General features: G+C 45.4%; 3 protein-coding genes across 4 annotated transcripts in view; 1 reads left to right on the top strand and 2 right to left on the bottom strand.

The window, feature by feature from the left end:
• The window catches only part of LOC130386672 (DDB1- and CUL4-associated factor 6-like), a 30,009-nt gene extending 25,867 nt beyond the window's left edge, over nucleotides 1–4,142 (top strand). The window contains exon 17 of one of the 2 annotated variants that reach the window (XM_056595690.1): nucleotides 35–4,142. In XM_056595690.1, the coding sequence (XP_056451665.1) occupies nucleotides 35–84 (50 nt within the window). In that variant the 3' untranslated portion in view covers nucleotides 85–4,142. The remainder of the gene's footprint in view (nucleotides 1–34) is intronic. The other variant, XM_056595691.1, reaches the window with a different exon arrangement.
• On the bottom strand, nucleotides 698–14,535 carry slc19a2 (solute carrier family 19 member 2). The gene is made up of 9 exons (XM_056594712.1): nucleotides 14,282–14,535; nucleotides 12,823–13,062; nucleotides 11,402–11,635; nucleotides 11,195–11,293; nucleotides 7,800–7,937; nucleotides 7,594–7,690; nucleotides 4,597–4,789; nucleotides 4,031–4,172; nucleotides 698–3,676 (listed from the first exon to the last, which is right to left on the bottom strand). Exons 1-9 carry the CDS (start codon nucleotides 14,402–14,404, stop codon nucleotides 3,533–3,535), a joined length of 1,410 nt encoding a protein of 469 aa, XP_056450687.1. The 5' UTR covers nucleotides 14,405–14,535; the 3' UTR covers nucleotides 698–3,532.
• Nucleotides 14,536–14,898: 363 nt separating this feature from the next.
• Nucleotides 14,899–24,734, bottom strand: atg3 (autophagy related 3). Its single transcript, XM_056595693.1, has 12 exons — nucleotides 24,558–24,734; nucleotides 23,768–23,809; nucleotides 23,612–23,661; nucleotides 22,715–22,785; nucleotides 22,291–22,398; nucleotides 21,888–21,937; nucleotides 21,027–21,123; nucleotides 20,878–20,912; nucleotides 20,570–20,725; nucleotides 20,257–20,384; nucleotides 18,550–18,618; nucleotides 14,899–16,580 (listed from the first exon to the last, which is right to left on the bottom strand). Exons 1-12 carry the CDS (start codon nucleotides 24,627–24,629, stop codon nucleotides 16,499–16,501), a joined length of 960 nt encoding a protein of 319 aa, XP_056451668.1. The 5' UTR covers nucleotides 24,630–24,734; the 3' UTR covers nucleotides 14,899–16,498.
• Between the last annotated feature and the right edge of the window lie 6 nt (nucleotides 24,735–24,740).

Raw genomic sequence — 24,740 nt, 5'->3', positions numbered from 1 at the left:
TGGGTTGGGCTGTCCTTGTTTTGGGGTCTTCTAGATCAGGCAGAGGTGGAGGGGTCGGGAGCGGAGATCGAGGAAGAGGAGTAGCAGGGTGTTTTACGCCCCCACCAGCACCACCCGACAACCAGTCCTCACTGAAGCCCACACGTGTAGCATCGCACTGAGCTGTCTGTCTGCTCTGTAGGAGTGCAGTGGTTTGGCCTTTAGGATTTATTTATGTTTTTCTTGTTTTTCTGTCAAGACAGCCAAAAGGAAGATTTGTGTTTTTCTGAGCACGTAGCAAGTACTAGATAAGTACTATAAGCAGAATGTAGAATAAGCACTAGAGAAGAATGAGCACTATGTTAGAATAAGTACTAGGGTGAGTTTAAGTACTAGGGTGGAATAAGTACTCATATAAGTACAAGAGTATAATCAGAGTACTGTAAGCTCAGACTCTGGTCTGACCAGGGACTGGTTCGCCGATCAGGCGATGCAGAATGTGACTCCGGTGCCAAAGAGGAAGAACACAACAGATGCACTGAGATCCGCACCTCACAGACTAGAACAGACTAGAACAATCAGGACAGGAACTCAAAGCACAAGCAGATGTCCAACCGGCTCAGGGTCGGCTCCAAACGTCCATCGATCGAGTCTCAACAGCGCTTCAAAGTCGATGGGTTTTAAGATTTGTGAGCCAAATAGAAATGTTCTAGAAAAAGTGTGTATGGGGTTGATGTATGGTAGAAGATGAAATGAAACTTATTCTGAGACTTCTTATTGATGTCAGGTTTCGCGATGTGACTCAAGCCAATCAGAAGGTGTCTCAAGATCTTCTCCAAATGTGGATAGACAAAAGTGCGACCAGGTGTGTCTGTGAGTGGGCTCAATATATGGAAGAAGATTAAATGAAACAGCTCCGAGTACAGAACATATTCTAAGGCTGCTTATTGAAGTCAGGTTTCGTGACTCAAGCAAATTAGAAACCCTAAAACTTGAGGTTGTGAACAAAAGTCGATTTTATTTATAGATATGTGCAATGTGTATGGTTTTTTTAGCAGCAGTTTGTATGACGACAGAATGTATTTATAATAGTTTTGTTTGTCACGTTTGACGTGTTGTGAACTCATTTTGTAGATTGTTTTATATTGATCTTTTACAGCCTTGTGGCTGCATCCAATAGACTTGGTTTAAAAGGTGCCTTTGAACTTCTGATTGTATGAAGGAATGTGTTAAAACCATTGCCTTATCGCATGGCCCAATTTAAAGTTGTGTGAGATATATTTATGTATTTATACTAATAAAACCAACTGACATCGATTATAAGCATCTCACTGAAGGTGCGTAAAATCAATGAAAGTAGGATCAATGGCCCAGATGAAAGTATATTTATCTAGTTTTATCGATAAAACCATGAAAATAACTATGCTCAAATGTGTGCTCTCACACAGATAAATGATTGGATACGTGTGGCTGGAACAAGGAATTTGTCCTTCATTCAATCATATTAATGTTAAAATACGTTTTAAAAAACAACAACTTGTCATTTAGTTAAAAATCTTTATTCACAACGACATCTCTAAAAATACACATTTGGCTTTCCGAAACAAAACCATAGAATATATAAATGAAAACGATTGCCATAAAACACAATTCTTAGTTGAAGAAAAGGAACAGGTTGTGGTTAAACTTAAGCGACGTAGCAATGCTACATTTTAAGTATCAACAACATAGTACAGTGCTTCTACAGTATCTCCATCTTATATAAACTATGTAAAAATAATTTTCAGTTTACTCCCATGTTATCTACAAGTTTAGTCAGGCTTCAGCGAAGATATATCTAAAAGTGCAGCCGAGTTTCACAGGCCAGTTCACAGCATTGGACCCAGATTTGGAAAATACTAATAAATGGAATACAACTCTGTTACGGAAAAAAGTATAATTAAAATAATCATACGGGAAATTTTACATCATACAGATGCATCTTCTGTTCACGAAATGTGAAATTGCATAGTCCTATAATTGGATTTTTTCTGAACATAATTCCAAATTGTATTATAATTTAATTAAGAAACGTTTCCGCCAGTAGCTCCAAGTGGTCTGATGACTCCCAATATATAACAACTATTCAGTGCTTTTAGGTTTTATTATTAAGTTTTAAGCAACACTTATTATTTATAATCACAATTTGTTGGTTGGACCAGAAATAATGAATTATTTTAATTTTATGGATCTATGTATTTGGTCCTTCTTTGGTCAACTGTTGCAGCTAAAATGTATTTAAATTTCTCAGTCATGAGGTTTCAGCTGACAGATTTTACGATTACAGTTATATATTTTCAGGCACTTGGTTCGTATTCGAGTAGCAGAATTCCTTGAATAATAAACCGTAGGCCTCCATATTGGATTAGAGATCATTCCGGAACCATTCATACATCAAGTTCAGCAGGCTTTAAAAAACAACGAAAACGTTAACGCAGCAAATTCAAGTCACCACAGAAACAGAACAATCTTATACTGTAACATGAGGGACAAATCGCCCCTCTACAAGAACCATCCGGTCCACGTGCATTGTACGTCGATCCAAATCTATTTAGACTATTCACGATTGAGAGAATTCTGAACCATTTTGAATTCTGATTCAGTTTGACAACATTCTTGTCCCGTCTCCCGTAATATGTGCTTTTCACTGTGATTGGGGATTAATCGGCCAATCAGAGGAGGCCTGAGGTATTTCGGCCAATGGGGTGTGGCCAAACGTGGCCCTTGCCAAAGAACCGTATTTATATAAAGTCGTCTTACTTAAAGGTTGGGCATGGGATTTGCGAAACGCCAGCAGATTTTAAAAATACACAACTCAAATGGTCCTATTCCCTCTCCTTCAACGCTGACTCTGACTCCACCCATTACAAGTACATGGACACGCAATCATGCACGAGCGAGAGAGCGAGCCATTAGCTAGTTAGCTAGCTCCAGTAGCTACCGCAGGATAACAACAAACAGAAGCTTGCTCTGGGTCACAAGCTTTGAGTACGTGCACGAAGGGGTCACTCGCGGGGGGAGGGGGAGTGCAGTACGACCGTTTGATTGACGTACTTACTGTCCAATGCCACTCGGTGGGTCTGGAAATCATTGGCTGGAGTTTTTCGAGCCCTGTCCGTTCCACAGATGATTGACTTGTTTAATTTTCATGTCAGCAGTACTTATAACTCAGTGGCTGTAAGTGGGTTATGATAAGGATTTCAAGTAATTTTGCAAAAATGGCCAAAAAGAGAATTCCGTACCTAACCTTTAACATAAATGCTTTACGATCGCCGTTGAATAACCGACATACCCGTGATTATCAAGCCGTTCTCTACGAAGTGAAGGCGTAATATTCTTTAGTGCGTATGTTGACAAGGGCTGGCACGTTATGCCATGAAAATATTCCGACATTTGTCGAAAAAGTGAATAAGTATAGCCGTAACTCGGGCTGATCTTAACCGATGCTAAGCTAACAAACTAGCTACCTAACATACAGGCACTGTGATGTCATTGCTATGAGGCCCGTACGAGCTCAGTAGGGCAGACTTCGGGTGTCGGAGTCGGTTTCTCCCGGTACCGCCGGAGTCTTTGAACGCCTCCCGGAGGCCATCTTGGAAAGGGCAGCCAGGAGGAAGATGGCGGCGATGGCGGCGAAATAGCAGCCGTATATCAGGAACTGTTGAGGCACAAGAATAACGTTTTTCCGTTGATGAGAATATGCAATAGAACCTGCGAAAACTTTTATAACATATAACTTTTGACAAAAATAAATTGGCCACGCACAGCCTGCAAAAGTAACATGTTATAAATGTAAACAAACCCACAAAGTGCATTAGAAGTAGCTAGCAAATTTTACACTGTCCATCATGGTAGTAGCAAGCTCATTTATGCTAGCCAACTTTAGCTTCCCATTATAGAACTAGCAAGCTAGCACCCTTAGTAACGACTCAATTTGTGCACAACCATACGATCATATTAGATTAGCCATCCTGCAGAAGTCAGTTAAGTATCCTGACTGCGAGGTTCCGACCTGGGAGAAGACGTCCAGGCCCAGCCCGGCCGTGTCCACCACCACCAGTGTTAGCACCGACTGTAGCAGTAGCGCTACGAAGGCGTTGACGCCGAACACTAGCGCGTAGCGCTGCATGCTGAGGCTAGCGGCGATCTGGAACCTGGGTGAAGAGTGAGGGAGGCGGAGCGTTAGGCTAGCTATTTGAGAATCTCTAGCTTGGACGCTAATTAGCGGAATGCTAGCAGCAAGCGTATAAGGGGGCAGGTAGGTCAGGGTGTTTGGATCAGAGCATTACTCCACTGATGAGCGGGTGAATGTGTGTATGAATGAGTGAACGTGTGTGGGAATGGGTGAATGTGTGTATGAATGGGCGAATTGGTGAATGTGTGAATGCGTATATGAATGAGCGGGTGAATGTGTGCATGAATGAGTGTATGAATGCGTGAATGTTTGTGTATGAATGGGTGAAAGTTAGGCAATCTTTTAAAGTCCTTCAAGTGGCCACTGGATAAAGCATCCACACTGATGCTGACGCGGTTGCCGGGGACTACAACGTCGTTGCGGAGGGTTGCGGCGGGACTCACGTGGCGACGGTGATGAGCAACATGTAGGCGGTGCGGAACAGGACGTAGGCGCCGTAGCACACGCCCACGTGGCGCACCAGGTCCATGGTGAAGACGCAGGCGGCCATGACGGCAGAGAACAGGCAGAGCGCCACCTCGCCCCAGGTGGCCCAGCTGACCTGCACCGAGCCCACCGCCAGGGCCGCCATGGCACCTGGGGGGGGGGGGGGGGGGGGGGGGGGGTGTGAGACAGGTGGCCCAGCTGTACCCCTAAACTGTGATATAACACGATTGTGAGTGTGATCAGCCATTACATGCCGTTTGAAAGTGTCTATGGTAGGGCCCGACTGATTAATCGGCCTGCCCATTTAATCGGCCGATTATAGACTTTTTGAAAATAATCGGCATCGGCCAAAAAGACGCCGATTACAACTGATTTTTTTTTATTTTATTTTTTTAATGTTATTGCGCTTAGTATCCTGCAGATTGCGCTCCTACTCGCCTTGCTAACTAACAACTTTAGCTGGAGATTGAATTTTACCGTACAACATGAAAGCACGCTCGCTCAGGCAGCTGCTCGCTCACCTCACCAATGTACACAAGACGCGTTGTTTGAGCATGTTGTGCCTGTTTTTCTTTAGGTCCCAGGCCATGTTAATTTGTTATACTGTAGACTCTAACGGTGAGACCATACTGCTCAGCACGCACGTGTTAGTCACTGCTCACGAGCGCAGCACATTGGGAGTTAGTTATTTATTTTACATTTTACATTACACTCATTTTTGACTGTAAATGTATTCCAAAACACTCAAAGGTTCTGCATTCAATTCACATATTCGTCAAAAGTGTTTAAAGTATATTTAAGGTATCAAAAACTACGTTTTATAGGCTTTTTTTTTTCTTTTTTTTTAATCGGCCGATCAAATCGGAATCGTAATTTTTCTCTGAAAATAATCGGCATCGGCATCGGCACTCAAAAATCAATATCGGTCGGGCCCTAGTCTATGGTGATCATCTAGAGAAGGAGAAGTCTGGGGTTGTGTGGCCGGGACGCTTGCTTGTCCGTGTGTCCTCACCCTTCTGCTTGATTCAGTCAAGGTCTCCAGACGGATGGAGTCTGAGCATAGCGCTAACCTTGAGATAATCGCCAGAGGTGGGGGTAAGTCACTCATGTGCAAGTCACAAGCAAGCCTCAAGTCACTGTGGTGAGAATCAAGCAAGTCACAAGTCAAGTCATTGCTCAGGTTAAGCAAGTCACAAGTCAAGTCATACAAAAATCGGATGATCTAACCCAGTTTCCACATTTAAAAATCGGTAAAGAGAGTGGTTCATAAGTTGAGTTTTATTTCAACATTAACAATAACAATGTCTTAACATTAACAATAACAAAGTATTCAAAACATTCCAAAACCATTATGTGAATAGTTTGAAAATGTTTTTATGATCATTACCTCCAACCTATGAACAGAATCAAATAGAACCTCTAGGTGGCTGTATACGAGAACAGTTCAAGTCAATCACTCAATCTCCCTACATGTTGTAGAATATTATTTGCAACACATGCCATCAGACATGAAAAAAATAATATTTCAAAAGTAATATCACATACACATACTGTAGGAAGGGGAAATAGTAATACACAAGCCTGAAAGCTGGTAGCAATCTTGCTGCCTCGCAACATACATCGACTTACAATGCATTGCATTTGCAAAAAATATAATTTGACAGTACTTTGTCACTGAGTTGTGAATGATGGGGTCACATTATCACCCCACCATGGCTGAACACACGTTCAACAGGTGCACTTGATGCAGGGACTGCCATAACTCTTACCTCCACCTTGAACAAAGAGGGGAGGATGCGCCTGTTCATGGCCCAAAACTGAAGGCAGCTCTGTCCATCAGAAATGTCCAGGTAGTGGTTCAACTGAATTTGGGGACTGGACCTTGAACCCTCTTCATTTTTTTGCGGTATGCTGAGAACAGCCCAGTCTGACGCTCTGGCTCTGACGGTGTAATTTTACTTGAACATTACTTGAAATCCTTATCATAACCCACTTACAGCCACTGAGTTAGAAGTAGCCTACTGACATGAAAATTAAACAAGTCAATCATCTGTGGAACGGGCAGGGCTCGAAAAACTCCAGCCAATGATTTTCAGAACCACCGAGTGGCATTGGACAGTAAGTACGTCAATCAAACGGTCGCACTCCCCCTCCCCCGCTCCCCGCGAGTGACCCCTTCGTGCACGTGCACGTACTCAAAGCTCGTGACCCAGAGTAAGCTTCTGTTTGTTGTTATCCTGCGGTAGCTACTGGAGCTAGCTAACTAGCTAAGCCACATTTTGACCTAGCTCTAGAAGACCACCCTAAACTCCAACCTAGCTAGCCTGGCTCACTCTCGCGCATCTGTGTTCGCGCTCGTGCGTGATTGCGCATCCATGTACTTGGAATGGGTGGAGTCAGAGTCAGCGTTGAAGGAGAGGGGGTAGGACCATTTGAGTTGTGTATTTTAAAAAATCTGCTGGCGTATCGCAAATCCCATATCCAACCTTTAATCTAACTTTAAAAAAGTCATTTCGAGTCATCTGTCTCAAGTCTAAGTCAAGTCTCAAGTCATGAACACTAAGTCAAAGTCAAGTCGAGTCTTTTATCAGTGTTAGTCAAGCAAGTCTCAAGTCCTCAAATTTGCGACTCGAGTCAAATCATGTGACTCGAGTCCCCCATGTCTGGTAATCGCTAATAATGCGGGACTAGCTCACAGAGAACTATCGACTAAAGGCCCATTCACACTCTGAGGTAAATACGGATAGGAACCCTTTCGTCCGGTCCGGGTGTCGTTTCGTCCGGTCTCGGAGGTCGTTTCGTCCGTCAGTGGGTCCGTTCGAGGTATGATTCGGCCTTAACACTTTGTTCGCGCCTCATTGTTTTTTGACTGCTACTTTGGTGAAGTCACTGAGGCCTCGTTCACATTGTGAGCAGAAACAAACACACACACACACAACCCCCACCCCCCTCACCCAGCAGGGTGGCCAGTGTCTCCACATAGCCGTTGTAGATCTCCAGGTCCGTGGGCGACCTCACCCTCTCCCAAAGCGCCTGGGCGTAGTTCACCACCTGGAAGGGTGGAGGTCAAAGGTAGAGACGTTCTGATTCCACACACACACACACACACACGCGCACGCACACACACACACGCACGCACGCACGCGCGGAGGAACTGTACCTGGAAGTACCCGCAGGTGGAGAGCGCCCACCAGGCTGACCAGGCCAGCAGGGGGCGCTGTGAGTAGCAGCGCAGGAAGTCCCTCCAGAGGAGCCGCAGCACCTCCGTCAGCCCGCTGCTGCGCTGCCTGGGGTCCACCTGGAGGGTGGAGGACCAAATGGCAGACGTCTTGTTATTGGAAATAATATCCAACAAAATTTGTATGTGTGTGACTGTGACTGTCTGTGTGTGTGTGTGTGTGTGTGTGTGTGTGTGTGTGTGTGTGTGTGTGTGTGTGTGTGTGTGTGTGTGTGTGTGTGTGTGTGTGTGTGTGTGGAAAACTGAAAAATACTTTAAAGGTCCCATAGCATGAAAATCTCACTTTATGAGGTTTTCTAACATAAATATGAGTAACCCTAGCCTGCCTATGGTCCCCCAGTGGCTAAAACTTGAGTTCGGTGTAAAACGAGCACTATGTGTTCTGCTCGCCTTTGAAGAAAACGGAGGCTTAAGCGCGCTGATTTGGAATGTGGTCCCATATGTCGTCATCAAGGATCTAAGCTCCTCCCCTTTCTCTGCCTTGCCCGCCCAGAGAATTTGGCCCGCAAATGAGACACGACCGTGCGAGCGCCACGTGTGTGTGTGTGATTACAGACACTATAATGCAAGTGTTTGCTGTCGGTTCTTTGACTCTTGTATTTCTATAACGAGACTGTAGTGGGGGTTATCTCAGCCATGGTTGAGAAGGAATTGGGGGAAAGGAACTTTGGCTTAGACTCCCTTAAGTACATGAACTGCGACATGCCACCGGGTTGCCGCGAGGCACCACCGCCGCGAAGCACCACCGCCCGGCAGCGGGCAGCCAGCAGCAGGCAGCGCGCGGTTCAGTCTACTTCAGATTGATGTGAAAGTGGAAGAACCAGAGACGTCGGAGAACCAGACGAAGTCGTTTGTGATTCATAATATCGTCTGGGGGAGCACACAGCTTTTGGCCGTGATAATATGAATTCTATGATATAGATATCTATGGATTAAACAATATTATTTAGATATAGAGCTCCAGGACTGTAACGCAAGCGTACACTTCCTTGTTATTTGGATAACCGTTCTGCTTTTGGTGTTATGGCGCATAACATGTCGGACTCTCGTCTCTGGTATTTCTACAACGAGACTCGTAGTGGGGGTTATCTCAGCCATGGTTGAGAATGAATTGGGGGAAAGGACCTTTGGCTTTGACTCCCTCAAGAACATGAACCACGACATGGAGGAGAAAGGGATTGTTGGCCGCGAATGTCTCCCGTTTGAGCCCCGCTTCCCGCTGTCGAGGGACCAACGCCTCGGCGCTGCAGGAGGCGGAGGTGCCTAAGCGCTGCCCGGCAACAATCCCTTCTCCTCCATGTCGCGGTTCAGTCTACTTCAGATTGATGTGGACGTGGAAGAACCACGAACGTCGGAGAACCCAACGCGGTCATTTGAGATTCATAATATCGGCTCACACAGCTTTTGGCCGTGATAATATATATTATATGATATAGATATCAATGTATCATCCTCATCCTCCTCCTCATCGTCATCCGCTTATCCGGGGTCGGGTCGCGGGGGGAGCAGCTCAAGCAGGGGGCCCCAGACTTCCCTTTCCCGGGCCACATTGACCAGCTCTGACGGGGGGATCCCGAGGCGTTCCCAGGCCAGTGTTGAGATATAATCTCTCCTGTCCACCTAGTCCTGGGTCTTCCCCGAGGTCTCCTCCCCACTGGACGTGCCTGAAACACCTCCCAAGGGAGGCGCCCAGTGGGCATCCTTGCCAGATGCCCGAACCACCTCAGCTGACTCCTTTCTAAGTAAGTAAAGGAGCAGCGGCTCTAATCCGAGTTCCTCACGGATGGCTGAGCTTCTCACCCTATCCCTAAGGGAGACGCCAGCCACCCTTCTGAGAAAACTCATCTCGGCCGCTTGTACCCGCGATCTCGTCCTTTCGGTCATCACCCAACCCTCATGACCATAGGTGAGGATAGAAGATCGACCGGTAGATCGAGAGCTATGCCTTGCGGCTCAGCTCTCTTTTCGTAACAACGGTGCGGTAAAGCGAACGCAATACCGCCCCCGCTGCTCCGATTCTCCGGCCTATCTCACGCTCCATAGTACCCTCACTCGCGAACAAGACCCTGAGGTACTTGAACTCAATGTATCATATGATATTATTTAGATATAGAGCTTCAGGACTCCCATGTGTTCTAGAATATCTACAGAACACGGCTAAAGGATGTGTGCGCCTCGCCATTGCGATACATCCACTGTAAAGAGCGCATGGTACCGTGGCTGCAAGCTGCTCAGGGCCACAGCCCCACCCTCCTCCTTGACCTGCCTCGCTCCTCCTCATTTGCATTATAGCTACAGACACCAAAACAGCGCATTTGGGGGAAGCTCAATGTGCGACTGGCTCGGAGTGGCTGTAACTCTGCACCACTGCTGAATTTCAGGAACGTCTTTGAATACTGTGTTAGTGGCCCACTAATACCTACATTAAAGCATCCATAAAATAGCATTTCATGGGACCTTTAACCCATTCATATTTTGGCGAAACAAAACTTTGAAAGTTGCACTGTATTTCAGTTTACTTATTCGCTGCTGTGCGACAGAGAGAGTGAGAGAGAGAGAGAGAGGGAGAGAGAGAGAGAGAGCTATCTCACGATCACCCTGAACTACGACCCACTTCCGCGAGGCCAAGAGATTCCTCTCACCTGCAGTGCTACTCTGGACGTAGCTTAGCAACCACTTCCTGAAAGACACAGCCGAGCCGTTACGGGGACGGTTTCACAACAGCTCTAAGGTTGCAACACCAGGTGGCGAAACCGTAGCTATTGTTCTACTCTGTGGGGGGGAGGTGGAGGAGAGGAGGTCGATCAGCTGAAAGGATGAAGGAGGAAGGATCCTTCTCTCTGAGCTGAGGATGTCCACCGCGGTTGTGGAACGAGCTCCTTGCCAATGTCAGGATCGCAGTCGCTCACCAGCTTCCGCAAAAGGCTCATGTTGTACATCCTGGCACCTGATGTACGTAATTATTGTATGTCGTACTTAGATATAGTCCCTAGTTGCATAGCATCTTACCCTAGCTATCTTTGTTGTGTACGAGGAATGGGTTAACCTAGTGATTGTTAGTGCTTGGCTCTTGGTTCTATGAACATCCTTACTGTACCGACAGAGATATATTGTTGTTTCTCTTTCTTCGGACAAATGGACTTGATGTAAGAGGCTTTGGGTAAAAGTGTCTGCTAAACACCACCAACACGACACAACACAATACAACAACACTACCTGACGCGACACGACATGACAAAACACAACACAACCCAACACAATGGCACAACACAAGCTTCTGCTAAACGCCCTGAATGTAAACGTACAAACCAACTCACCCGCTGGCTGTTGAGCGGGACTTTGCTATCAGCGTCGTCCGACCGCTCCTGGACGCCCCGCGTCCTCCCCTCCATCGCCGTCCCGTTCCGACTCCCCCCCTCCATCGCCGTCCCGTTCCGACTCCCCCCCTCCATCGCCGTCCCGTTCCGACTCCCCCCCTCCATCGCCGTCCCGTTCCGACTCCTCCCCTCCTCCTCCGCTGTCGCCTCCCCCTCCTCCTCGCCGCTCCGGTGGAAGAACAGACTCCTCCCGGGCATGGGCAGGAACCACGGCACCGTGAACGCCACCACGGCGGCGGCGAGCGTGGCCTCGACCAGACGCCGCAGCCTGACGGCCGCCAGTGACACCAGCAGCTGGCCGCTGAGCGAGCCCGCCGCCGAACCCAGCAGGGTGGCACCGCGGCAGAACCCCGTCACACGCTGGTAGCTTGCCGGCGGCACCTGGAATTAGAGCGGAGCGATTAATCGAATTCAAACCAACGTACCGATGTAATAGAACGCCATTTGCAAATCACAAAGTCTGCGATTAAAAAAGAAAAAAGTAATTTGTTACTGTAACTGACATCAGTAAGATTCTTGTTTATTTTTTATTCATTCTTTTTTTAACCATTTAGTAAGTCAATCGTCAAATAAAGATTTAACAATATCAATTCATGCATCAATTTATCTCAACACAGGCCTGGCCTAAAGGAAAGAGCAGTTTATATATTGACTACTTCCAATGTCGTGTTGGTCATATAATATGACCAACACGACATTGGAAGCAGTCAATATATAAACTACTCTCTCTATAATCCTAGGCTGTATTATTCACTAAACAAGCAATAAATTATTCTATAATATTATTATCGAATGATTTATTGCTTGTTTAGTGAATAATACAGCCTCGGATGATTGTGTTTGTTGTAATTTAATTTACTTTTAATGATATTCTCACATTCTGTTTCTCTAGCTGCCCTTTGTTGGTATGTGCCTGTTTTCCTGACCCCTCGGGAAGGTCGAGAGGCCAGGGTTTCCAACAGATAGGGCACGGCTACGACCTTCCCTTTATGACATCCTGAGGAGCCTCATCTGTAGTTTACCATCGGGTTAACCAATACTATCGTTTTATTGGGGGGCAGAGCTGTTCTCAGCATCCTGGCAACACTGCATGAGAAGTCCTTGCTTTTGCCCATGCTTTGGACTTCTCCTTGCGGAGCTAGGGCGAACTGACATCTGAGGCCTCGGATGTTTGTATGTTATGCCTCGGACTATTGTATGTTTGTTTTATGATTGTTGTATGTTATTGTACGTTCATTACTTAAACATACCACCCTAATTGTTATAAATTAGGATGACTTTTTATTCCAACGCAAACTAATACGGAGCATGTCCATTGGCCACAGCTTTCCATTGGTCACCTATAACCACTAATACTATCTTAACAATAATACAGAAAATATATTGATACAAAAAACATCACCCCACAAACTGAATACTAAGTCAGATGTTACGAGGGGCTTCTGAACCAAATTACATTGTGTGTTGGTGGTGGTTTCACCCTAGAGGGGTCGTTTAAACATCTTCTTTCATCCATATTAGTAGTTACACAGAAACAATTGACGTGGTCTAGTATTCCCCTCACGCACCACGCTGTAGATGTAGCTGTAGTAGGCCACGTCGGTGGCCGAGGCCAGGCCGAAGGCCAGCTCCAGGACCTGCATAGCGGGCACCCCGCGGCCCCAGACCAGGACCGCATACGTGGCCACAAAGCTGGCTGCCTGGAGGATGAGGACGGGCTTGTAGCGGAGGTAGTCCGTAGCGAGGAAGACCGGGAAGAGGAGGGCGAGGTAGGAGTATGTCCACACCGGGTAGATCTCATTCACCACCTGTAGGGGGAGGAGGGACCGAAACTTTAAGAGTCCCACCGATTTATTGGTTGATCTGTTTAATCGGCCGATCACAGATCGGTTGTATGCGTTTGCCGATATAAAAACTTTAGGTTAATAATAATAATAATAATAATACATTTAATTTAGAGGCGCCTTTCAAGACACCCAAGGTCACCTTACAGAGCATATAGTCATCATTCAAAACTATGCAAAACAGACTAGGAATAAAAGGAAAACAGAGGTTAAACATGAAGAATAATAATAATTAATAACACTCAAAGACGCCTAAAGTGAAGGGGGGACCTCACTAACCATCAGGTTAATCAACTTACATCAATTCTAAAGTTTTCATATCGGCAAAAACATAAGCCGTTTCTGATCAATCTGTGATATCTTTGAAAACTTTACAAACACTATGAGATATATATATTTGTTTATAGAATAAAGGCCAATATATCAGAATCGGCATCGGTCGGGCTCTACCTAAGGTAACCTTGTTTTTTATTTACCTGCCAAATGGTTTATTGTAGCAGGTGTTCAATTCGACCCGATTCATTTATATGGTCTATCATAGATAGATAAGTAGTTCACATTTTTTTTGGAACAAAAAGTTGAAGGATTTCTCAAATGTAGTGCTAAAGTCTCAAGGCATTAACTCACTGACTCACTTGACAGCCGGAACAATTATTTTCAGATTAACTCAGATTAAACCTTTTTCTCAAAGGCATTCCTTGCAGGATAATGCGATTCACAAAACTGAGTCCCACTAAAACCACAACGTGACCAAAAGGCACTGTTTGACAGTGCCACTGGTTTGGCCAGTATCATAATAAAGCATTAAACTACAATGTAAATATTAGTATCGTAACAGAATAAAACTACAATGCAAATACTATAGTAGTCTCATAACAGCATGATACTAAAATGTGAATAGTAGTATCATAACACTACAATTTAAATAGTAGTATCATAATACTACAATATGAATAGTACTGTAATAACAGAATCCTAAAATGTCAATAGTAGTAGCATAATACTGTTTACATTGTATACTAACAGCATACAATGTAAATACTATAGTAGTATCATAACAGCCTAATACTACAATGTAGTATCATATATAAATTAGACATAGACACACCTGTATTACCGCATTATTACCAACATCACTTCTGTAATTGAAGAAGTAATAGAGCTTTAATTAGACCCGTCGTACCTGCGTCTCCGTGAGGTTCTTCTCGGGACCCAGGAGGAAATGTGTCAGGAAGGGCTCCGAGGGTCTGAGGTTAGAGAAGAACCCGTACAGGCACAGCAGGAGGGTGGGGAAGAGCTCCGACATGACGGGGTACAGCACAGACCTGACGGTGTCCTCGACCTCCACATACTACACCGGCCGTAGCGCTGTGGTGAAAGGCATCTGGGTGTGCTACCATGGATGGCTACGTCTTTGGTACTGGTAACTGTCCGGAGGGGGCGTCGCAAGGGGATGACGACATGAGGGAGTTCAGCCTATCAGAGGGCGGGGTGGTGTGGGTGCGTTGTTTGGGTTCAGACAGAGCCGTGGAAGTACAGGGTTGAGTCAAGGGAGGTCAAAAAGAGTATCTATATTAATGAATGTTCCCCAGTGTAATATAATATTACCACATATTTTACCCTCCTATTTTGTAAGGGTAACAATTGACCAGTTTCCAGGCAAAATATTTGAATATTATATAAAATATCCTTAAAATATATCAAACATAATGGAACTTCAAAGTTTTTTTTATTGCAGAGGCTTCAAAAAGCAAAGCAAACAGCCACAAATAGTTAATGTTGTTCAAAATCAAGTACAGCTTATATTCAAAGTTTTACACAAAAATATTTGGGATCCTTCTTCGCATTTAGAACCATAATCATAACAATAATATCATGCTAATTAGCATTCACTATCAAAATCAAATCAAATCAAAAACACATGACACCGGCGGTATTTGGAGAAATATTTATTGATAAATGTACATAACTTTAAAACGATCGGCTGTTAACAGCCAACCTTATAGATATAGAGAGGGGAGGGGGGGGGCAGCACAGAGTATAATTTACAAGGATTGAGCCGATAGAACCAGGTGATGGGGCGTTCAGTCAGCAGCCAGGAGTATAGATAGTACTGTGTATTGGGTCAGGGAATTGCACCGTCAACCCCTTTGAGATGAAGGGGAGAGGGAATAATGGGGAGATGGAGGAGGGAGGGAGGGAGGGAGGGAAGGAAAGAAGGAAGGAAGGAAGGAGAGAGAGAGAGAGAGACGGGGGAAGAAAGGGGGAGAGAAAGAGAGGGAAGGTGGAGAGGAAAGGAAGGAAGGAAGGAAGAAGAGAGGGAGGGAAGGAACGGAAGAGAGAGAGAGGGAGGAAAGGAGAGAGCGAGGGAGGGAAGGAAGGAAGGTGGAGAGAAGGAGGAGAGAGAGGGAGAGAGAAAAGAGAGAAGAGTGGTGTGTCCCGACGGGACAGTAACCGACGACTGCGTTTGGTTTGGGACGTTGTTACACTTCAGCCGGGACGCAGAGTTTAACTAAAACGAGCAAGAAGCAAGGAAGGAAATTCAGAACTGGAGGAGACACCCCAAACCATGTAAACACAAATATTTCCCTGGAAGAAACGAAGGAGAGGATGGAGGGGACGATAGCGAGATCCCCGACGTCGGACAGAAAGAGATCGGACAGAGACACATTCAGAAGAACGAAGCTTTAAGACAGTCGGCATGACAACCAAACGTAACCACTCCAGCTTTGATGAGTTCCAGGCTGAGAGCAACCACTATGGATGACGTTTAAACGACCCTTCTGGGGTTAAACCAACACCAACACACAATGTGATTTGGTTCAGAAGCCCCATGTAACGGTTGACTTGGTATTCAGTTTGTGCGGTGATGTTCGATATCAATATATTTCATGTATTATTGTTAAGATAGTATTAGTGGTTATAGGTGACTGTTGGAAAGCTGTGGCCAATGGGCATGCTCTGGATTAGTTTGCGACAAATCTGAGGGATGGATAGACTCAAGCCCCGCCCACAGGGATAACTGTATGATTATATTAGTCCTTAATATACATAGCATTTTAAAGTTTCTGGAGAGGGCCTTTGTTTTATTATGTTGAACAAAATCGATGCTAAACCAGCAGAAATCAAGATTAAATCTGAACATAGAAAAACAAGTAAACAACAAAATGCCACAACACGACACTATTGGTCAGCAAAACGAATGTCGCTCGTTGCTTGTCAAAGTTCCCCCGATTCAGAAGAGTCAGCCCCCCTTCACTCCACAAAGTCATCACCCGAGACGCAAACTCCTTCAGCACCAAATCCTGGAGACTGGGGGGCAGACTTCTCCCGACACACTCCTTGTTTTGCTAGCTAGATCCTGCGGGCATTGGGGGCCATGGGGGGTCACCGCTGGGCGCTACATGGTGAAGTGCCGCGTGTAGTCGTACTCTATGGTGGGGATGACCGCCTGCACGAACTTGAGGAAGATCAGGAGGTACCTGCGAACGTGGTCGGTTAAGGGACAAAAACACTTGAATCGCGTCGCGCTCAACCTAGTGGAAGCATGGCCCTGGTTAATATAAATATCCGACCACACACAACAGTTTGATTGATTCTAAATGTAAATGTTTCAACTGTAGTAACGTTTGTATTCAGGGCGTTTAGCAGACGCTTTAATCAAAAGGGGCTCACAACGGTCGACCGATATGGATTTTTTAGGGCCGATAACGATACCGATTTCTTTTCATCAGCCTTAGCCGATGACCGATTCGCCGATACAGATTTTCTTGAGCCGATACTTCCTTCGCTCCCTCAATTTACATCATAAAAATTACACAATGATGATAACAAATGTTACAAGTCTCAATTAAAAAATCGAACATTTATTTAAAGGTCCCATGACATGAAAATCTAATTTTATGAGGTTTTCTAACATACATATGATTTCCCCTAGCCTGCCTATGGTCCCCCACTGGCTAAAACTTGCGTTTGGTGTAAAACGAGCACTAGCAGTTCTGCTCGCCTTTGAAAAAACAGAGGCTCAAGCGCGCTGATTTGGTATGTCTTTATTTATGTCGTCATAAAGCATCTAAGCTCCTCCCCTGGCTCTGCCTGGCCCGCCCAGAGACGTTGGCCCGCCAATGAGACACGACCGTGCGAGCGCCACATGTGTGTGTGTGTGTGAATACACACACTGTAACGCAAGTGTTTCTTGTCGGTTCTTTGACGTTTTTTGTATGTCCACAACGAGACTGTAGTGGGGGTTATCTGAGCCATGGTTGAGAAGGAATTGGGGGAAAGGAACTTTGGCTTTGACTCGCTGAAGTACATGAAATGCGACATGCCGCCGGTTGCCGCGAGGCACCATCGCCGGCAGCAGGCATTGCGGTTCAGTCTACTTCAGATTGATGTGAAAGTGGAAGAACCAGAGACGTTGCAGAACCAGACAAAGTCGTGATTCATAATATCGTCTGGAGGCGCACACAGCTTTTGGCCGTGATAATATGTATTATATGATATAGATATCTATGTATTATATGATATTATTTAGATATAGAGCTCTAGGACTGTAACGCAAGTGTTGTACACTTCCTTGTTATTTTCATAACCGTTCTGCTTTTGGTGTTATGGCACATAACACGTCGGACTCTCGTCTCTGGTATTTCTACAACGAGACTCGTAGTGGGGGTTATCTCAGCCAAGGTTGAGAATGAATTGGGGGGAAGGAACTTTGGCTTTGACTCCCTCAAGAACATGAACCACGACATGGAGGAGAAAGGGATTGTTGGCGGCGAATGTCTCCCGCTTGAGCCCCGCTGAGGGACCACCGCCGGAGGCGGTGGTCCCTAAGGTTGGCTATATATTATCACAGCTTTTGGCCGTGATAATATATATTATATGATATAGATATCTATGTAGGCTATATGATAATATTTAGATATAGAGCTCCAGGACTCCCGTGTGTCCTAGAATATTTACAGAACACGCCTAAGGGCTGTGTGCGCCTCGCCATTGCGATACATCCACTGTAAACAGAGCGCATGGTACCGTGGCTGCAAGCTGCTCAGGGCCACACCCCCACCCTCCTCCTTGACCCGCCTCGCTCCCCCTCATTTGCATTATAGCTACAGACGCCAAAACAGCGCATTTGGGGGAAGCTCAATGTGCGACTGGCTCGGAGTGGCTGTAACTCTGCACCACGGGTGAATTTCGGGAACGTCTTTGAATACTGTGTTAGTTGCCCACTAATACCTATATTAAAGAATACATAAAATAGCATGTCATGGGACCTTTAACTGTCTGTAAATCATGCCGGGAAAAATAATTAAAAATAAAAATAAAGATTTGCCGAAAGACGTAAAAAACACAAACATCGGCTGATACCGGTCGATACATTGATCGATCACTAGTTCACACACACACACACACACACCGACGGCAGAGTCGACCACGCGAGGCAAGGGATACATGTGGACTCCGAGCTCCCCACCGCCTTCCGCCACGGTCTCGATGATCTTCTTCATCACCTCCGCGTGTCTGGAGGGAAACATGTGTAGAATGTTGTTGTTTTTTAGTGTCTCTCTGTGTTCACAATTCTTAGTCTGGGGACAGGCCAGTGCCTCTCTAACGGATAAGGGTGTTTTCTCCATTTGTTTATGTCCCCACAAATACGAACCAACCTGGTTGTCTGGGACATAGCCAGGGCCATATACCTTATCAAGGGAGACACAACATCTGTTCTTTTGTTATTCACGCTTTCTTTCCTATAATATTTGCCCCAAACCTTTGGTTAGGTGGGAAGAGGGATCGACAACCAAAGAGCACGTCTGGAGACTGCTCCTCACCCCCCTACACAAGACTATTCCACCTAAGTCTGTACCTGTGCAGCATTACATCCTTGAATAAACCATTGATTCAACCCTCTGATCAAACCTGTCATGTTGCCTTGATTTCCTCTTCAAGAATTACTACTACGACAAAATAATTCACAACGCAGAGTCTATACGAACAGCTTAGAAATAAGCTGAAATCTAACACATGAAAATATTTCAGAGGTTGCATAGAGCATAACGCATTTCTGACAAGCTAGGAAGAGGACAATCAAAACATACGATCGGAATTGCTAGTTTCTAAAAGAGTGGACACGGTATTACTGGAACGAGATCAAGAAATTCTAGCAAGGTTAAGAGTTAAATAAGAGATCATTAACATGTTGTAATGTCAACACTGAAAAAATAATTACATTTATATTTGCATTCAGGGCGTTTATCAGACGCTTTTACCGAAAACGACTTACAATAAGTACATTTGCCCGAAGAAAGAGAAACAACTATATATTGCTGTCGGTACAGTAAGGATGTTCAAAGAAACATGTGACTTCTTCTCCAGACTTGAGTCTCTTGCACGTAAAGAAACAGGGACTCTGGAACTCAATGTACGCACTTATTGTATGTTGCTCGTCCTGGCACTTAAAAACAGTACTTAGCATCGTTTAGCATTTTATCCTAGCTATCTGTGTTGTCTACAGGGAATGGGTTAACCAAGTGATTGTTAGTGCTTGGCACTTGGTTCTATGAACATCCTTAATCTACCGACAGAGATTGTTTCTCTTTCTTCTGACAAATGGAGTTATTTTAATTTACTTAGGATAAAAGCGTGTGATAAACGCCTGATAAACGGAACAAAAGACAGAAAGACAGAACAAATAGTTGGTCTTTGTCTGTGCATGCTATTACTTTACAATTGGTCTACTACTAGAAGTTTTGAATATGGTATGGATTCTAAAAACATGAAAGCTGAATACGACTCAAACAATGTGCAACAAAAACAGGAGATAGGTTGCTAGTTGGTCGTCGTTGTCCATTCTGGTCCTTACATTCAAAGTCTATGATGACTTTTTACTAGCGAGTGAAAAAAAAGGTTACGGCTATGAAGGCAAAAGTCACATGTTTTGCCTTTGATTTTTTACATGCAAAGAGTATTACCGGACGGACCAATCACAGCCCTAGCGGCTGCGTATTCGACGCAATGTTATCATTTTTGGGAGGCGCACGGCAGGCCCTTGCGGTGGACGCAAGGAGGGTCCGCAAGGACATAAGGGGTCCATAACCCCCTTGCGTTGCGTGAACGTGGGATCATAGTCAGCCCTAAACAGGTGGTTTCGCTCGCCCTGACCTGCAAGGGTGGACGGAGCACATGGCAGGGGGGGGCAGGTTGGGGTGGTTCTCGATGGTCACCGTCTTCTTTACGTGGTCCTGGCTGATGTCCTCATACATCTGGTCCACCGTAAGGGGCTGTCGGTCCTGGAGGAGGAGGAGGAGAGGGACTCAGGGACTTACAACAATTCATTCACTCATGCACACATTAACCCCTCAGGGCAACAGCCAGCTGGTCAGGAGCATCTGGAACTAGCAACCTTCAGGTTACCAGCCTACCCGCTCTACCTCCGGGGCTAAGCGGACCGTTAGTGGAGTTAGCATTAGCATACCTCGTCGTAGCCGAACAGCCAGAGCCGCGGGGTCTGGTAGTATTTGTCGTAGGTGATGTAGAGGTCGTATGTCCGGGTCTGCAGGATGGCGTCCTCACCACCGGTGTCCATTTTGGCTTTGAAGGAGTCTGCCATTTTGCTCATGTCCAACGTCGCCTGGAGGGGGGGAAGAGAGAGACAGAGAGAGAGAGAGAGAGAGAGAGAGAGAGAGAGAGACAGAGAATTTTTTTTCAACCAATTAAGTGCACTCACAATGACGACTGTGACAAGACCCGATCTGTTTTGTGCGAAAGGTTATTTATACGTACTTCGTCCGTTTCCAACAGACCGCTCTCCTCATACTCTGCGGACAAAAATAAAAGTAAATACATAGAGGGTCAAGGGTCAAAGACTCTAAGGATTACGTAATAAAAAAAACCCGAACATCGTCCGACAAAACGCAGAAACTCCGAAGTACCTTCCATATCGGCCGCCTCCCCGTCTTCCTCCTCGTCATCGTCGTCATCGTCGCCGCCTCCGTTGCCATGGCCCCCGAGCTTCACGTTCTGGTTGTCCTGAGGGAAGGGGTACTTTACAAATCGCCCGACTGTACGACTCCGGCTATGACATTTGACCTTGTTATGACAAGTCAATGGGGGCTTATTGATCGATTTAAGTTAATACATTTATTGACTTGATTTGATTAGCATTTATTTGGAGTAATTCGTTGTAAATAGCTAACTTTTTAGTTAATTTACAAATAACAAGATCACTTTTTAGAAACCCGGTGTCAAGAATAAATACAGAATATTAATTAAGAATTTACATTTTATTTTCCATGGTTAGGGTTATAGACTAGATTAAATACAGAATATTGATTTTGAATTTACATTTTATTTTCTAGGGTTAAGGTTATAGTCTAAATCAATACAGAATATTGATTTTGAATTTATATTTTATTTTCTATGGTTAGGGCTAGGATTAATAGACTAGACTAAATGTAATAATAATAATAAAAATTCATACATATTGTATAGCGCTTTTCAACGACCCAAAGACACTTACAGTGACGTAGACATAAACACGAAAAGGGTGATGACAATCAGGGGGGACAAGTTGAAGACAGCCCAACAGAGAACAGAAGCAAGGAGGAGGAGTGTGAAAATAGATAGGGATGGAGGTGGTTATGGGTAGGGGAGGTCATGGGCTTGGGAAAAGAGGTAGGTCTTAAGACGGGATTTGAATGTCGGAAGCGAGGGAGTCTAAAATATGAATGTACATTGTACATGTTATTTTATACAAATTGTCTTCAGGGAAATGTTTTTAAACTAAAGCATACCTTATTTTCCAGTGAGATGTCTCTGACAGCATCCGTGACCCCAAGCAAACCTGCGGTAGAGACGAGAAAATTACTCAAGACACGTCGACGCTGACGAGAATCGCTCCAGTTCAACGCATCAACAGTGCTACCCTGTGGCCTGAGTCAGAACTTCACTCTCAATAAGAAGAGCGAAAACAATCTGTTCTTATCGTCCTGGCGCTTAATGTACGCACTCATTGTATGTTTGTACGTCCTGGCACTTAATGTACACACTTATTGTATGTTTGTACGTCCTGTCGCTTAATGTACGCACTTAATGTATGTTTTTACATCCCGGCACTTAATGTACAATTATTGTTTGAGGTACGTCCTGGCAATTAATGTACGGAGGTTGGAGGTGACGGGTGGGTGAAGGGGTCACCTGCGTTGTGGTAGGTGTCCACCCAGCCTCCGTCCCCATCGTCCTCCTCGATGATTGCCTCCAGCTCGTCACAATACTCCATCTGCTTACAGCGCTTGTAGCACGGGACTGGGGGGAGGAGGGAGGGAGGGTGGGAAAAAGAGAGAGAGAGAGAGAGAGAGAGAGAGAGAGAGAGAGAGAGACTCACCCACACAGAGAAAGAAAGAGATAGAAAGACACAGCGACATACACACACACGTCAGGCGCAGCGCACGGCATGTTTGGACGTGACCTCAGGTATAACTTGAATCGTTATTCCTAAGTTAATCAACTATATTAATGCCCTCATCAATACGGACTGACTCAAGTCGTGACTACACTTTCAGTTCATGAACACTAAAGTAAAGATGTAAATGTTGTGATCCAGCAGTGGTTGGGGTCTCACCGTTGCGCGTGAGGAGGAACTGTTTGTCCGAGGGCAGGTACGGCTTCACCTTCGACTCCTCCCCCGCCGCCCTAGAAGAAGAGGAAGAGGCAGACACACATCGTCAACCACCGTCCCCTGTCGAACCTGTAAGCCATAGGGTCTGATTGACCTGTCTTAGCCTTCATGGCGGTGTGGCAAAGAGGCCATGTTTGTAAGGTCGGACATATCTCGTGTGTTGGGGGGGTGGGGTGTGTGTGTGTGTGTGTGTGTGTGTGTGTGTGTGTGTGTGTGTGTGTGTGTGTGTGTGTGTGTGTGTGTGTGTGTGTGTTGTTAGCTTGAATCATAAGGTCTTAATAAAGCAGAGACTAAGTTCATTTTTCAGTTTGATACGGTTAAATTTCGCACTGCGGTATTTCAATCCAAAGTTAGGATGACCGCGGCGAGGGGAATTCTAGAGTATGTCGATGGTTTGTTTTTGCTCGACAAATCTCCTGCAATTTACCTCAAATTACCTCATTTACATAAGATTGAGCTCTGGAAAAAATGCAAACGTGTAATTGTGTGATAGCCTTAACACTTGGAATTATGCGAGACTCGATTGACGAGGACAACGTCGTAATTTGAAACAGAGTGGTTTCAAATTAACTTATTGCACTCCTCAAAACAAACACTGGACGTCACGTGTGACTGACAGGCCTGAACTATTGACACCCTGCTGTGAACTGCTTTAATCACGTGACCTTAGTAGAGAAAGACCTCTACCTCAGAGAAGGTCACTGCTGTCCTCCTAGACAACTGAGAGACCTCCTCTACCACAGAGAAGGTCCACAGACCTCCTAGGCACACGAGAGACCTTCTCTACCTCAGAGAAGGTCCACAGACCTGGTTTCCTCCAAGACACCAACAGACACTCACCATTTCCATGTGGGACAGTGGTGGACCAGGTGATCGCCAGCAGCTACAAACTATTAGAAGAATCAAAGGTTAATGATTAGATACTCTAATTAACGTAGTAAACGGAGGAATGCGTGACAGACAGGTAGATGTATTAACGATGTAGTGTGTTCTCACCTCCTCTGGTGTGATGACTCCGGTCTCTTTGAATTTGGATTCCTTTGGGTGAAACAAAAACACACAACATGATGTAGCAACGTCATTAGTGTGTAACAGTAGTGTGTGTATTTTTTTGTGTGTGTGTGTGTGTGTGTCTGTGTGTCATTACTAGTGTGTTACATTAGTGTGTGTGTATGTGTGTGCGTGTATTTTACATTTGTGTGTGTGTGTGTGTGTGTGTGTGTGTGTGTGTGTGTGTGTGTGTGTGTGTGTGTGTGTGTGTGTGTGTGTGTGCATGTTTGGAAAGTGTGTGTGTGTGTGTGCGGGTGTGTGTTTGTGTGTCATTAGTGTGTGTATGTTTGGACAGTGTGTGTGTGTTTGTGTGTGTCATTAGTGTGTGTATGTTTTGACAGTGTGTGTGGGGTGTGCGTGTGCGTGTGTGTGTGCATGTTTTGACAGTGTGTGTGTGTTTTGACAGTGTGTGTATGTTTTGACAGTGTGTGTGTGTGAGGTGAGGTGGTGGCTCCGAGCTGGACGGTGTCACCCCCACCGAGTGTCTCTTACCTAGTGTGTTACATTGTTGTGTGAGTGTTACATAGTGTGTTACATTAGTGTGTGTGTATGTTACATTAGTGTGCTTGTCATTAGTATGTTACATTAGTGTGTGTATGTTTTGACAGTGTGTGTGTGTGTGTGTGTGTGTGTGTGTGTGTGTGTGTGTGTGTGTGTGTGTGTGTGTGTGTGTGTGTGTGTGTGTGTGTGTGTGTGTCTGTGAGGTGGCGGCTCCGGGTCCGTGCGGGTCTCTTACCTTCAACACCGGGGTTAGGAACTCCGCGACGCCCAGCGCCGTACCCTTCACCGAGTTAAACACGTTCTGCATCGCGGAACAGTAGTAGATCAACCAGGACCCAAACACGGTGGTCTGGGTACGTGTTTGTGTGTGTGTGCTCACTGAGGGAGGGTCACATGATCTGTCAGACCAGGATCTCCT

This window comes from Gadus chalcogrammus, chromosome 7, assembly GCF_026213295.1.
Source record: "Gadus chalcogrammus isolate NIFS_2021 chromosome 7, NIFS_Gcha_1.0, whole genome shotgun sequence".
NCBI lineage: Eukaryota > Metazoa > Chordata > Actinopteri > Gadiformes > Gadidae > Gadus > Gadus chalcogrammus.
The sequence above is the reverse complement of the archived record's forward strand: the minus strand, read 5'-3'. Positions and strand labels throughout refer to the sequence as shown.